The sequence below is a fragment of the Cannabis sativa genome, chromosome 8 (genome assembly GCF_029168945.1).
Source record: "Cannabis sativa cultivar Pink pepper isolate KNU-18-1 chromosome 8, ASM2916894v1, whole genome shotgun sequence".
In the NCBI taxonomy this organism is placed as follows: Eukaryota; Viridiplantae; Streptophyta; class Magnoliopsida; order Rosales; family Cannabaceae; genus Cannabis; species Cannabis sativa.
Genome location: NC_083608.1, coordinates 33,540,060 through 33,553,572, shown reverse-complemented (window position 1 = coordinate 33,553,572; position 13,513 = coordinate 33,540,060). Strand labels below are relative to the sequence as shown.

Here is a 13,513-nt window from a genome sequence, read left to right as displayed (position 1 = left end):
TTTCTCAAATGCAGAAACTGTAGTTTCCAGAGACAAGTTGGTGCCTAAGATGCTGTCAACTGTTGATCAACAAATTTCACCTAATAGACCTAACAGAAGCTGAGTGAAGATGTGGGCTGTTGTAGATATGTTTGTTTATATATCTCTTGGGTTTCTTTCATTGAGTCGTCAAAAAGGCCTGGCAGTTGTGCTAAATTGACTTGATCAGATTGTCAAATTTTTGGTGGTTGTAACATCGTTTGTCATGTTAGTAGAATGTAAAAATATTTGATTGGAAATATAGCTTTGTTGATGATGCTTGATTGTATTAAGCAATTCCATTTCAAAATTCCTTTATTTATTTATTTCTTTTTGTTGGATCTGATTTTTTTAAGCAAAAGTCATGTTGTACATGTGAACTTTTTAGTACTAGAGTCACACACATCGATCCTAGTAGATATATTCAAACTTAAGACTAAGCATGTTTATTAATTTCATTTGGTACTAGAAGATCCTACTGGATACATTCAAACTTAAGACTATTCATTAATTTTCAGCTTATGCATTCTACAAGATATGTCTCCTTACCAGTAATTAAAATGTATATTGGTCAAGAACTACAACATATCCTGCTCAAACGTTAATAAAAAATTACAAGCCAATCTATAAGATTATCACCACATCCTGCTCGAACATTAATTAAGAACTATAACACAACACTAAAGAAAACCAAAATTAATAAAGAACAACCTAATGCTCAATTATACAATACGAATCAAACTCGAGAACTAAATTTTGATACATCAGAAAAAAGAAAAAAAAAAGTAAGAACCAAAGTGAGAACATTTTTTGGTCACTCTATTCTTACACAACCTGAAGTCAATCTGGAAATCATCTTCAATATTCCAGTTATTTGCACATGAAGAAGATTGGTTTTGTTTCATTATTTGCAAAGATCAAACTTGAAGGGAGGTTGTATGACAGTGACGACCACTAGGGTTTTGACAGAGACGGTGACAGTGACTAAAAGGGTTCCACGACGGTAGTAGTGACGAGAGTTTTAACGATGGCAGAAGCAATGATAGTTCGATGGAAATGAGATAAAAGTTCCATAGTTGTAACGACAATTCGACGCAAGGGATCAATGGAGGGAAGTCACAATTAGGATTTTTCTCTTTTTGTGGTTTTTATTTTATTTTATTTTCCACTAATTTAATTTGGACCCGTAGATACAATTAGATCTAATGACTTAAATGTAATGTTAAAAATAATGTAAAAATGTGCATCTAATGAATGGGACCCAATTGAGTTCTGTTTACCCGACAACTAACTCTGGTGACATGGACATCAATATTTGACACGTGGCAAGAAATAAAATTCCCGAAATTGAGTAGTCGTGAGTCATAGTAGTCGACCTGGGAGGGTTCCCTAGCCCTGCGCTCAGGTTGATTCTGGGAACTCTAGAATGGGTAGTGGATCTCGCTAAGTTGAAAAGAGATGAAACAACACCCGAAAGTAACCTAGTCGCATAGGGTTTTCACCAGTGCCCAAGTTAACTTCCTAACTAGGGTTTCAGTTTTTAGGTTCTTCACAGTGCAAATGCCTCAAACTTTCTACTTTGACATGAATAAGACTTTTCACGAACATATTTGAGGTATTAGAATCAGAATCAGACACTTTCAATTTTGAGCACCTAGTGCACCCAGCACTCAGGTTTACATATTATCAACCTGGGGTGCTTCCAATCACAATATTGAAGAAGTATCCTAAGCATTTTATTCGTCTCCATCCAAAATAAAGAATCAAGTGCTTTCGGGAAATAAACAAATTGACTTGGAGCCAGCTTATGTTAATTTTATGTTAATTTCAATACTTATTTTGATTTCATTTTCATAATAACAATAGAACATTAATTTCAATATACAACTCAACATTATTTTTTTAAATTTTCATCCAAAATAAAGAATCAAGTGCTTTCGGGAAAGAAACAAAAATCCCTGGCTAAAACATGAGCCAGCTTGTTTGTAGATCGTTTGACGAAACACAACTCAACATTATTAAAGGATAAGAGAAGAGTACGAACATCATGAACTAAAAAGACCAAAAGAGGATGACAAAGTAATTTGGCTTTGCACGACTTGAACACAAACTAAGCTATCAGTTTCCATAATCACTTGTCCCCACAAATGACGGTCAATCCAGCTTAAAGCTTCTTTGATGCTAAAAATTTCAGCTATTTCAGGTTGCACCCGCTCCATATTTTCCATCGTGTAAGCTTCTACCAAATTACTGCTGGAATCTCGAGCCACACAACCAAAACTAAACCGGCCTTCTCACTCAAACAAAGCGCCATCAACATTAACTTTGATCTTATTTATAGCAGGTGCAGTCCAACGCTCAAGCACACGGTCCCCATCAATCAACGGAGACAAAGAAAGACCCTTTCTTTTTTGAGCGGATTTGTATTGATCAAGCAAAGTTCTTGCTGAAGCAACCACATTTGCAGCAGTACGGCTCCTTTGTTGCCAAACAAAGTTGTTACGGGCACGCCAAATTGACCAGCTAACAACTGCGGCTTCCTCCATCTCTTCCTGCCTACCACAGCTGAACAAAACCAGCAGCCAATTGCAGAAAGTGTCGTTCAAAGTGCTGCCCACGTCCACCATAGTTCTATGCCAGCACGCACGAGCAAAATCACACCCCACCAAAGCATGGTAGATCGTTTCATCTGAAGCGTTACACAAAGGACATATATAATTAACAGGAACATGCCTCTTCTTCAGCTGAAAACAAGTAGGAAGCGAACCCGAAGCTGCCCTCCATAGAAAATTACTGACTTTTGGTGGAACCTTCAGATGCCACAACTCCTTCCAAAAATTCAAGCCACCATCATTAGGCCAGGCCCCTTTTATTTCATGTAAATATTTACAAGCACTCTTGACCGAGTGTTCGAGGCTTTCATATTTCCAACTCCAGCAGTCATTTGTAGCAGTTGCACTTAGTTGAAGAGATAGAATCAGCTCCTAATCTCGAACGTGAAAGAGATCTCTAATAATCTTCTCGTCCCAAGCACGCTCGTCCATCTTAAAAGGGCTGCTAACATACTGGTTTTGAAGAGCAGGATGATTTGAAGAGACAAAATTATTGGTGCGGTGAGGAAGCCAAGGATCCCTTAATATTGAGATTTGATCACCCATACCAATGGTTCGAGTGACACCTGCTTGTAACAGCCCATTAGCGTCAAAAATACTCCTCCATATGAAGCTTGGGTTATCTCCCAACTCAGCCGAAAAGAAAGAACCATGAGCATAATATCTTGCTTTGAAAACTTTACTCACCAAGGAGCGATCATTGACTAGCAAACGCCAACATTGCTTTCCAAGAAGAGCCAAGTTAAAATCCCGCAAACTTTGGAAGCCAAGGCCTCCAACATGTTTATGACGGCTCAACCGGTCCCAACTCATCCAACTAACACCTGTTTTCCGAATAGAATCAGTTTTCCACCAAAATTTTGCCATAAGACGCTCCAATTCCTTGCAAGTATCCAAAACAAAAAAACACTCATAGCATAGCTGGGAATTGATTGCGCAACCGCTTTCAGCAACACTTCTTTTCTTGCTTGAGATAAAATTTGTCCTTCCCAGCCCTGAATTCTCTTTCTTATTTTGTCTTTCAGAAAAACCAAGAATATCGTTCTTGTTCCTACCAACCGAATAAGGGAGCCCCAAATAAGTGTCATTCTCATTCGCCTCATATATATCAAGCATTTGGCAGATTGTATCTCGATGATAAGTGCTAGTGTTGTTGCTGTAGAAAACAGACGACTTGTTGAAATTAATCTTTTTCCCCAAAGCCATCTCATAAGTGTACAATAATTCTTTCACATTATGTGCTTCTTCCTTTGTAGCTTTACAGTAGATGTAACTATCATCTTCAAAAAGCATGTGTGAAATAACTGGTGCTCCTCTAGCAATTTTGCAGCCCGTTATTAAACCACTTTGTTCATAGCTACGCAACAGACTTGAGAATCCCTCAGCACGGAGGATAAATAGATACGGTGATAGAGGATCACCTTGACGAAGGCCTCTTTGTGCAGTAATAGGACCTAAATCCTTACCCCCATGGGAAATCATGTAAGGAACGGTACCCACACAAGACATAACTAAATTGATCCTTCTTCCATCAAAGCCCATCCTCTCGAGCATGACCCGAAGATATCCCCAATCAAGACGATCGTAAGCCTTACTTATGTCTAGCTTGAGCGCCATAATATTATCGGATATTAGACGACCTTGAAGAAACGCACTTTGAGTATCCAATATAATAGAAGGCATAACCACTTTAAGCCTATTAGCAATGACCTTTGAAACAATCTTATAAAGAATATTACAAAGCACAATAGGTCTTAAGTCACCCATATCTATAGGTTGTTTCTTCTTGGGTATTAAAACCAGATTAGTATTGTTTAAACCCACAGGAAGATTTTCAGAGCTAAAAAAATTACGTACCAGTTGTATGACATCTCGATTAACCACCGGCCAGCATTTTTGGAAAAATGCTGGTGTCATTTCGTCAGGCCCCGAAGCTTTGTCGGGATGCATTTGGAACAATGCTTTTCGAACTTCATAATCGGAGACCGGTTGAAGCAACTCCATATTCTGCTCTGCTGTAACACAAGCTTGCACACTACTTGTAACCTCTCTCCAGTTCGCATTAGATGAAGCAAAAAGAGCAGAAAAATTATCTACCATTATTTGTGGCAAACCCGAAGACCAATCTACCCAATTGCCATTCGAATCTTTAAATTTTGAAATAAAGTTATTACGTCTTCTATTTAAGTTTACATTTTTTTTTTAATAATAGAGTGTATTTATCATTTTATAGGATGCAAATAAAATTCCCCTAAAAAAATCAAACAAAAGTTTTTTTATTTCAAAAATCAAATAAGTATTTTGAACAAACTAGAATTTCTTTTTAAAAAATCAAAATATTCAAAATTAATTATATGTAAAAATTAGAAATCTAATAAAATATAAAATTATCTAAGAAAAAAAATTAGAAAATTAAACTATTTACAACTGAGGAAAGAACACACAATAATTCAAGGTGGATTGTTAGAAACTGAGGAAAGTCAAGGTGATATGCATTTGGTTTGCAACAAAAACGACGTCGAATTAAGGTTATGTTTTTAAGGTTAGTTTAATCTTAAAAGTTAAAACTATAAACACCGTGGACCGAAACTCACCCGAGTTAAAAACACTTGAACTCGACGTGGACCGAAACTCAGTTCCCACCTTCCCAAACAGATCTCTCACAAAACAAAAGAAAGACAAACCCCATAAGTTTCCTTATTCAGTTTTCTTCGAATTTTGAGACTTTTTACCAGGTAAATATTATTGGATCAAAAGCACTAGTCTGTGGGACAGGGGGATCAGGTCATGATTGATTTAGTCATTGTTGATTTGTATAAATATGTATGTATGCTTATTATGATTTGATTTTGAAATGGTTGCAGATGGAGTTATGGGGTGTGCGCCGTGTGAGCTGTTGTTGGGGTTTAATGATTTTGGGTTTGTTGGTTTTTGTTTGTCAAATGAAAGGGTCGGAGGGTATAAGATTTGTAATTGGCAAGGAAGAATGTTTCTCTCATAAGGTTGAGTATGAGGGTGATACTCTCCATTTTTCTTTTGTTGTCATTAAATCCGATACACCCTGGAGCTATGGTGACGAAGGTGTTGATCTTGTGGTTCGTTCCCTCTAACTTTCACTTCTAATTACCCTTTCTTGAATTATATATAATAGGCATTTAAATTCTTTGGAATTCTATGCTTAAATTTAGTGCCTCTTGTATTTCTATCTCGATTTGTAGCATTAGGTTCCTCATATTTGTGTTATTATGTTGAATTTCTGTTTGAAGCTTGGATAATGTCTGTACTTTTTTTTCCTTTCTGTATCTGATTAAGTAATATGGTGTTTGGTTATAACAAAGAACAATAGTAATCTTCAAGAAAATTAAGACCTCAGGAAAATAAAGGAACAGTGTTATATTGTAGATTGTGTGTGAGAATGTAACATCTTTTCTAGAAGATTTGACTAGTTATTTGTTGCGTATTGGAAGTTTGAGTAGATTGAAATCTATAGTGTAAAAAAAAAATAGTAGGAGCTTCTGGGAGGATGGTATGCTTTCTTAATGAAAATACATTTTAGATTGTGTTTGGTAGAATGGAGAAGTGGACTCAGGAGAAGGGGTAAGAGAATTAGTGGATGGATTTTGGGTATGTGGTTGTTTGGTGCAAATATGAATTTTATGATTCTTTCTATGGCTTTGTACATGAAGCATTAATGACAGCTAATTCCCTTCAATGTGAAGCGCTTGGGTGATAATTATTCCCATTTAGTTGTTTACTTAAATTTTAGAATGGGAAACTGGAAACATGGTGAGCCTCACATGTCAGAGGAAATAATCTCAGTAGCACTGTTTCTTAAGCATTCTTTTATAATTTTAATACTTACTAGGATAATTTAGTAAATTCAACACATTCCAATTCTTTCTTCTAGTTTAACCAAACACACTATTGAAGTTTTAATAACTTTTATTTGCAATCGATAAAAATTATGTAGTGAAGCCAATGAAGTAATAATTTAATTTGTCATTAATTCTTATTCAGTTTATTCCGATTACAATTGCGGTTAGTAAACTTACCTTAATGGAGTCCTAAGGCAGGTTTTGGGAATTGGGTGAGATTATGTGGCTTTTCTAGCAATGTTGATGGCGTCATGGCCAGCATTGCTAGTTTATGGAATCCTAGTAAGTGGAGACTACTTGCTTGTGAATCTTGTCGTTGGTATATTTGTATTTACACTAAAAGAATCAATAAAGAGTTTTGTTTGGAACCTGCAACCCATCAATTATATTAATGAAAAGTGTATTGTGTTCTCTATCTTCAGCTATAACCTTAAAAATGTTCTTTATATTTTAGTCCAGCATGTATTGAAATTGAATAGCTGCCTATTTTCGTAGCCTTTGACTTGTAGAATGTTCTTTTGTGAGAGTGCTAACTGACTTTGGGTGGCATTTACAGTGAGGATAGCTCTCTTCTGTCGTTTTGTTTTTGTTTTGTTTTGTTTGTGCTTGTCGTGAATATTTCTATCCAGAACATCCTTGACCACAGAATTATTTCTTACATTCTCAGGTTAAGGGGCCTGATGACGAGCAAATTCATGACATACGTGACAAAGCAAGTGAAAAGTTTGAGTTTGTGGTTCAAAAGAAAGGCCTTTATCGCTTTTGCTTCACTAACAAGTCCCCTTATCAAGAAACAATTGACTTTGATGTACATGTTGGTCACTTTGCATATTATGACCAGCATGCTAAAGATGGTAAGATGTCATTTTTGTTCTGTCAATTCCTGTTTTATATCCACATTCATTATAGTCGGCGCACCAACATATGTTTTAATGAATGTGTGCAGAGCATTTTTCCCCCTTGCTGGAACAAATAGCAAAATTGGAGGAATCCCTTTACAATATCCAGTTTGAACAACACTGGTTAGAGGCACAAACTGACCGTCAGGCAATAGGTACTATTTGTTACTTTATCTCTTTCTTGAACCAGGCTTTAGCTCTAAATGGACAGCTCTGCATTAGATATAGTGACTTTCCATATCAATCCTGTGCAGTTTCTGAGTATTGATCACTGTTTCCATCTATTTGTTGAAAGCGATTACATAAAAAGATTGCTGATCTCAGAAATGTCTCATAGTTCCCTACAACCCATTTGTTTAAGATATTATAACTCGACAGATTTGGAGCTGCATAATTCCTCTTAGATAAAAGTGACAAAGTGTAGCCTTGATTTGGACCGTAGACTAGACATGATTCCAAAGAAACATTTCTTGTGACAGTAGCGAGTGTCCATAGCACTCCACAAAATTCAAATGGCTAGTGTGTTAAGGTTTAGTCAATTCAAACTAGCATGAATGAGTTTAGTTTATGTATTTTTATGAGTTCTATATGACCATGCTTAGAGTTAGAGATTTGTAGCATTAGTTGTTTAGTGCATTATCATTTTTGGATCATAACTAACATTAAAAATACACAGTGAATGATGCAATGAGTCGGAGAACAGTGCACAAGGCAATGTTTGAATCAGCAGCACTTGTCGGAGCTTGCGCCCTCCAAGTCTACCTTTTGCAGCGCTTGTTTGAGAAGAAACTTGGAACATCCAGAGTTTAGGATTTGTTAGAGATGCCCTTTGATAACTTTTGCTTACTGTAACATCATCACACAACAGCATATCTATTTATGGTAACATCACAAAATGGAAATCTTACATTATTAGCATTTGATTCTCTTATTAATTATTCCTTCTCACAATATTGTGTCAGGCTGTGTAAGCTCTTTGCAATCTACTATAACATAGATATTGTTTTTGAATCAGTCCATACATATACAAAGAAAAAATTGTTACACGCCATCATATCATGTTTGTTAGTACTTGAGCAAAGTAGCGTTTTCTTCCCGAATAAACAGTCGTATTTTTCTCTCTTCAGTTTTCTTATTAATTATTTTTAAAAAATGGTTACCATTATTAGGGGAGAGATATAGGGGGCGAGTGCGACCCTCTTCTGCCTCGTGTCTCGTGGATGTTTAAGAAATCATAGATAATATCTTCCATTTCTAACTTAAAGCAAAATAGCTTTTTTTTTTCCTTCCTCTTCTATACCATCTCCAATATGTAAATATTATACTAAATTTAGCACAAAAATGAATAAATATTATATTTAGCACAACATTTGTAACCCTACTCTAATATACAATAATATATGACATTTTAAGAGACAAAGAAAAAAGTAAAATATTATTAATTATTATCAATAAATTAAATATTTAAAAATTATTAATAATAATATTACAAATTAAATATATGCTTTAAATACGTCGTTAATGATTAGTAACAAAAGTATAATTAAAAAAATAAATGTGTATCAAATTTAGCATAAAGTTATATTGTGTCAAATTTAGCATAAAGTTGTTGTTGTTGTGTTGTTGTCAGGTTGCTGCACAGTTTAGTGTCCTAAGTGATTTTCGCTTACACTGTCATATTGTTGCACACCATTGCTTGAGTAACTACCTAAAAGGATTGTTATTTTATTTTTCTGTGTAGTTGAATGTATTCACACGCAATAAATATCATGTGAAATCAGTTTTCTTTGTTAATAACTTGATGTAAAATAACAAACTTTTATCATCCTTGATTTAGAGTGGTTGGCAACTTTCCTTCAGTTGGTATTTCAATTGTATTTGAGTTGTTTAGGGTTGTAGTCTAATTCCTGCAATATTATCTGCACTAATTCAACATAAGTGTAATCTCTTGATATTAATTCTCCACTTATTCGTAATTAACATAGTGCTTGATGTCATTCTAATGATCATTGCTCTGTACTAATACTTGCAGATGTTCCATATATACCTTGAAATTTTTTATATACCTTGAAATTTTTTATATTTGTTACAAGTATCAGTATTTTTAAACAACTATTTTAATCCATAAAAATAACGTATAAACAACTTTTCTAGACAACAAACAACAAATGACCTTAAATACACCAGTAGTTGTTCAATTGTAAATTAATTGCATCAATTTCTTCAGATCAACCAATTTACCTTATGAATTATGCTTGATATGATTGACAAACACTAAATAACAACCTAATTATGAAAAAAAAAATACTAAAAATATTGGTACCTTGTATTTTTTTTTTTTTTCAAATTCTTTTAAATTATATCTGGGTATGCTTCGATGTTCCTTGTTTTGTGTTGTTATCAAATTATCTGCACAATATAATTCGAGTTATTGATTTTGGGTTGTTTTTATGTATTTTCGACTTAATGGATGTAGAAATATCTGTTTTCCTCCTTTTTTCTAGTTTACCTTTTTATTTTTGGATTTGTCGGGGTTAATCATTTTGTTGTTGAGATCTATTTTGTGACCTTGTTATTATACAACTTTGATATTTTTTTTGGAGTTGAAATCGTGCTACAGTTGAGAAGAAAAATGGAGGAGAGAATGCTTTGGGTGTAACTGGGAACGAATGAGGAAGAAGATACGGACTGTTTAGTCCGTATTATTTAAAAAAAAACTTTGAATTTACTTTGTTGTTTAATTTTCCTTACAAAGCTAAAAATATAAAATTTGGACCTAAAATATTCATTATAGAAAAAAACCCAAAAAGTTTTTTCTCAAGATAATTTTTTCATAATGTTAATAATATCTACAATTAAAAAATTATTAAAATAATAAATGTTAATAAAAATATAAAGCTTAATTAGAGAAAGGTGAAAAATAAATGGTTATTTTATAATTTATCATATATCAAAATTTTTAATCTCTAATTTTACAAACTAGTGGGATCTACAATGAGGCCGGCCACTTAAGGTAATTTAAACCATTATTTATCTTTTTTTTTAATTCCATTTAAAATCTAAACCTAACCCTAGATGGAATCCTATACATAGAATAAGATGGCTCTAGTTTTCTCAATTGACTCCAATCTCTTTTGTCAGACAACTAGAAAATAAAGAGAGAGTTTCTTCTTCTTCTTCTTCTTCTTCTTCTTCTTCTTCTTCTTCTTCTTCTTCTTCTTCTTCTTCTTCTTCTTCTTCTTCTTCTATTTTTGAAATTATTCTTCTTATTTACTGAATAATTCGAAGCTCATAGTGAATTGAGAGTATGCCCACTCATGTCAAAGTAATACCTAGCATAGTGAGGAAGACTATGTCTAACCAAACTGAAGGAGAGAAGATCCAGATTCAGATTTTGATAATGCTCTACTATAGAAAGGAATTAAGGGTTAGAGATCTGAATAGAATGAGTCATTATTATTCTGCTACCATCAATATAAGGATTTCTTAATCGCTTATGTGTTTATTTCATCGAATTAAGAAATTCATATTTACGGTATTAAATTTTAGATTATAATCAACATAATATTAGTAAATCTAGATCCTGATAAAACAAGTTCCAACAACATCATCGTATCACATTCCAGCGGATCTCCAGATATGTGTACATTAAATCAAAACAATGAATTACAAGTTTATAATATACCTCTTAAAGCCTATCATGGTATCCTCAAAACTTCTCGTATGTTGTATCAGATGATGAAGAATTTTCAATTTGAACTCACAATAGTGTCTTCCTTTTCAATCCACCACACAAAAAGAATAGTGTGGGATATTAGGATAAAGTATATAAAGTTATTCTTGTCGAGTTTTCAACACATGCATGAGCAAGAACAATTGAAAGAAAATTCTTTCTTTCTTTTTCTCTCCCTATTTCGAAAATAGCAACATAAAAGAGTGAATCTAATTTCTCAAATCAGGCTAAATAGTAGTTAAATCCCTTTAATTAAATCATATTTAATTGTTTGAATAAATAAATATCTATAACTGAATTCACTTACTGATATGTATGAGGGAGGGAATCTCTCAACTACTTGAGAGAATATTGACAACCTTAAAATATCTATAACCACTTTTCAAATTAGATATTTATCTAATTGAATTAATTAAATAATTAATTAATCCAAAAAGATAAACTTCATAGGGACACGACATTAGCTTACGCGCCTACCATTGTTTCTAAGACAAGGTTAGTGTCTTTTATTCTGATAACTTTTGTCCGAATAAATCTTGTCTCGACAAATTTTGTCTTAACAATTTTTGTCTTTTCTCTATTTAATTAATTTAAAAAATTTATTTATTACAAAAATAAATAATTACTATTTTACCAATTCAAAATAGATTTTTGTGAACATATTTATACAACTCTTTATCCCTACCCTTGACAGTATTTTAAGGTAGTAATTTAGGGACCATAGACTTATAATTCCAAGCTCCATTAAACTAGATTATTTACTGAGTCTCATCAACTAAATAATCTCTTATTTATTAATTCCATGATTACTCCACTATAAATATGGAATTGCACTCTTAGTAATTATAGAATTGTATTTACTGAGTTTAACTATAGTGTCTATTGATATAATCAATTCCAGTGATTAGCCCTCTATGTGTTGGTTCGTAATCAGCTTTTGTCAAATTACTATGTTACCTTTTTAATTACTTCTTTATCCTGTAGTTCTATTAATTCACTAGTGGAAGTACAATTCAAGATCCCATCTGAATTTGCACGCAACTTTCCAGTACCAAAATTAACACATAAATGGAACCAACATTCGATTCATTAGGAAAGTCAAGATTTCATAATGTAGATCATGTTCCCAGCCATCTATATTATTAGATTCTCAAAATAGAAGTTGTAAGAATCATCTTCTTTGAGACACTTTAATGAGTGAATCAAAGAAACTAATAACATGAATAGGAGTTTATGATCACTCAGGATTTAGGTTGATCTACTATTGATCATTGTTATGATATGAATTAGGTCTTTAAATAGTAAATGATATGTTAATAAAGACAACTTCTTCATACCGGTCATTGTCATAAATAATCTCTATTATATACAACACCTTCACTTTGATGTTATACTACATCCTTTATTCAAACTAAGACTACTTGCACCGAAGAACGGGCATCAGTGAACCGTACTAGCAACCATTGATTAAAGATTTCTAAACTTTAATATGTTGCTGACTATTTTATTCATAGCTAAATGGTCTTAGTTCTCTATACAGCTACAAACCACAACTTCATATATGAATAAGAAAATTTTTTGATATTTTATATAAATTATTTAATAATAAATATTAGTAATTTAACATTCAAGTATATATCAAAATATTCAACTCTTTATTAATAATCAAAAATGTCTATATAAGCTTCTCAGGACATAAACCCTAACAATATATACATTTAATAACTAGCCTTGAAAAATACAAATGGTAGACATATTTAAGTCTCTCCTTAAACATTTAAGGGCGAGTCGTGAATAACTACTATTTTGTAAGACCAACGAGATGAACTAATATAAAAAGTCCATCTCAGGATACACAAAGTAAATAATAAAACAACAGTTAGCTGGAAATGATAGATAATATGTTCTTTAAGAGCTTGTAACTTATTGACCCACATACTCGTGAGTATGTTGAAAGACTAAGGGATGTACACAAAAAGTGATTCACTAACAGACGACACAGGTTGATAGTGTCTCACGTAAATATATTCAGTCAGCTCTAACATTACAAAAGAATACGAGGAGCACTTTAGAAATAATACCTCAGCACAGAAATTGTCTTCAAAATAAACATCAAAAGGTGATTTATCAATATTGCGAGGCGTATAAGCTAAGTCAGCACAACTGTTTTTAGATAAAGACAAGGGCGATTATGGCATTTATCTATTTATCTAATGTGTTGTAAATATGAAACCTAAGAATTGTCCACGTTTCATGAGCAGTTTTGAGGATAGGATCATAGGGAAATAATCATCTATCCCATACATCTATAAATAGGGGAAGACTTCCTAGAATTAGTTACGACCAAATTGAGAATCATAGAGAAAAAAACCAAAC

General features: G+C 33.2%; 2 protein-coding genes across 3 annotated transcripts; one reads left to right on the top strand and one right to left on the bottom strand.

Moving 5' to 3' along the window:
- Positions 1–2,312: 2,312 nt before the first annotated feature.
- LOC133030559 (uncharacterized) lies at positions 2,313–2,645 on the bottom strand. The gene has a single exon (XM_061103345.1). The coding sequence runs from the start codon at positions 2,643–2,645 to the stop codon at positions 2,313–2,315; it is 333 nt and encodes a 110-aa protein (XP_060959328.1).
- A 2,442-nt stretch (positions 2,646–5,087) lies between these two features.
- Positions 5,088–8,455, top strand: LOC115700978 (transmembrane emp24 domain-containing protein p24beta2). Of its 2 annotated transcripts, none has more exons than XM_030628657.2 (5): positions 5,088–5,365; positions 5,495–5,725; positions 7,173–7,359; positions 7,452–7,559; positions 8,081–8,455. In XM_030628657.2, exons 2-5 carry the CDS (start codon positions 5,495–5,497, stop codon positions 8,212–8,214), a joined length of 660 nt encoding a protein of 219 aa, XP_030484517.1. In that variant the 5' UTR covers positions 5,088–5,365; the 3' UTR covers positions 8,215–8,455. The 2 variants fall into 2 exon arrangements, with proteins under 2 accessions (XP_030484517.1, XP_030484518.1); XM_030628658.2 differs by having other exon boundaries at positions 5,234–5,414.
- Positions 8,456–13,513: the final 5,058 nt, after the last annotated feature.

Bases quoted from the DNA above. Each gene is read 5' to 3' on its own strand.
- LOC133030559 (XM_061103345.1), bottom strand. From the start codon at position 2,645: ATGGTGGACGTGGGCAGCACTTTGAACGACACTTTCTGCAATTGGCTG.
- LOC115700978 (XM_030628657.2), top strand. From the start codon at position 5,495: ATGGAGTTATGGGGTGTGCGCCGTGTGAGCTGTTGTTGGGGTTTAATG. The intron at 5,726-7,172 runs GTTCGTTCCCTC...TTACATTCTCAG, and splicing joins ACGAAGGTGTTGATCTTGTG to GTTAAGGGGCCTGATGACGA. The intron at 7,560-8,080 runs GTACTATTTGTT...AAAAATACACAG, and splicing joins AACTGACCGTCAGGCAATAG to TGAATGATGCAATGAGTCGG.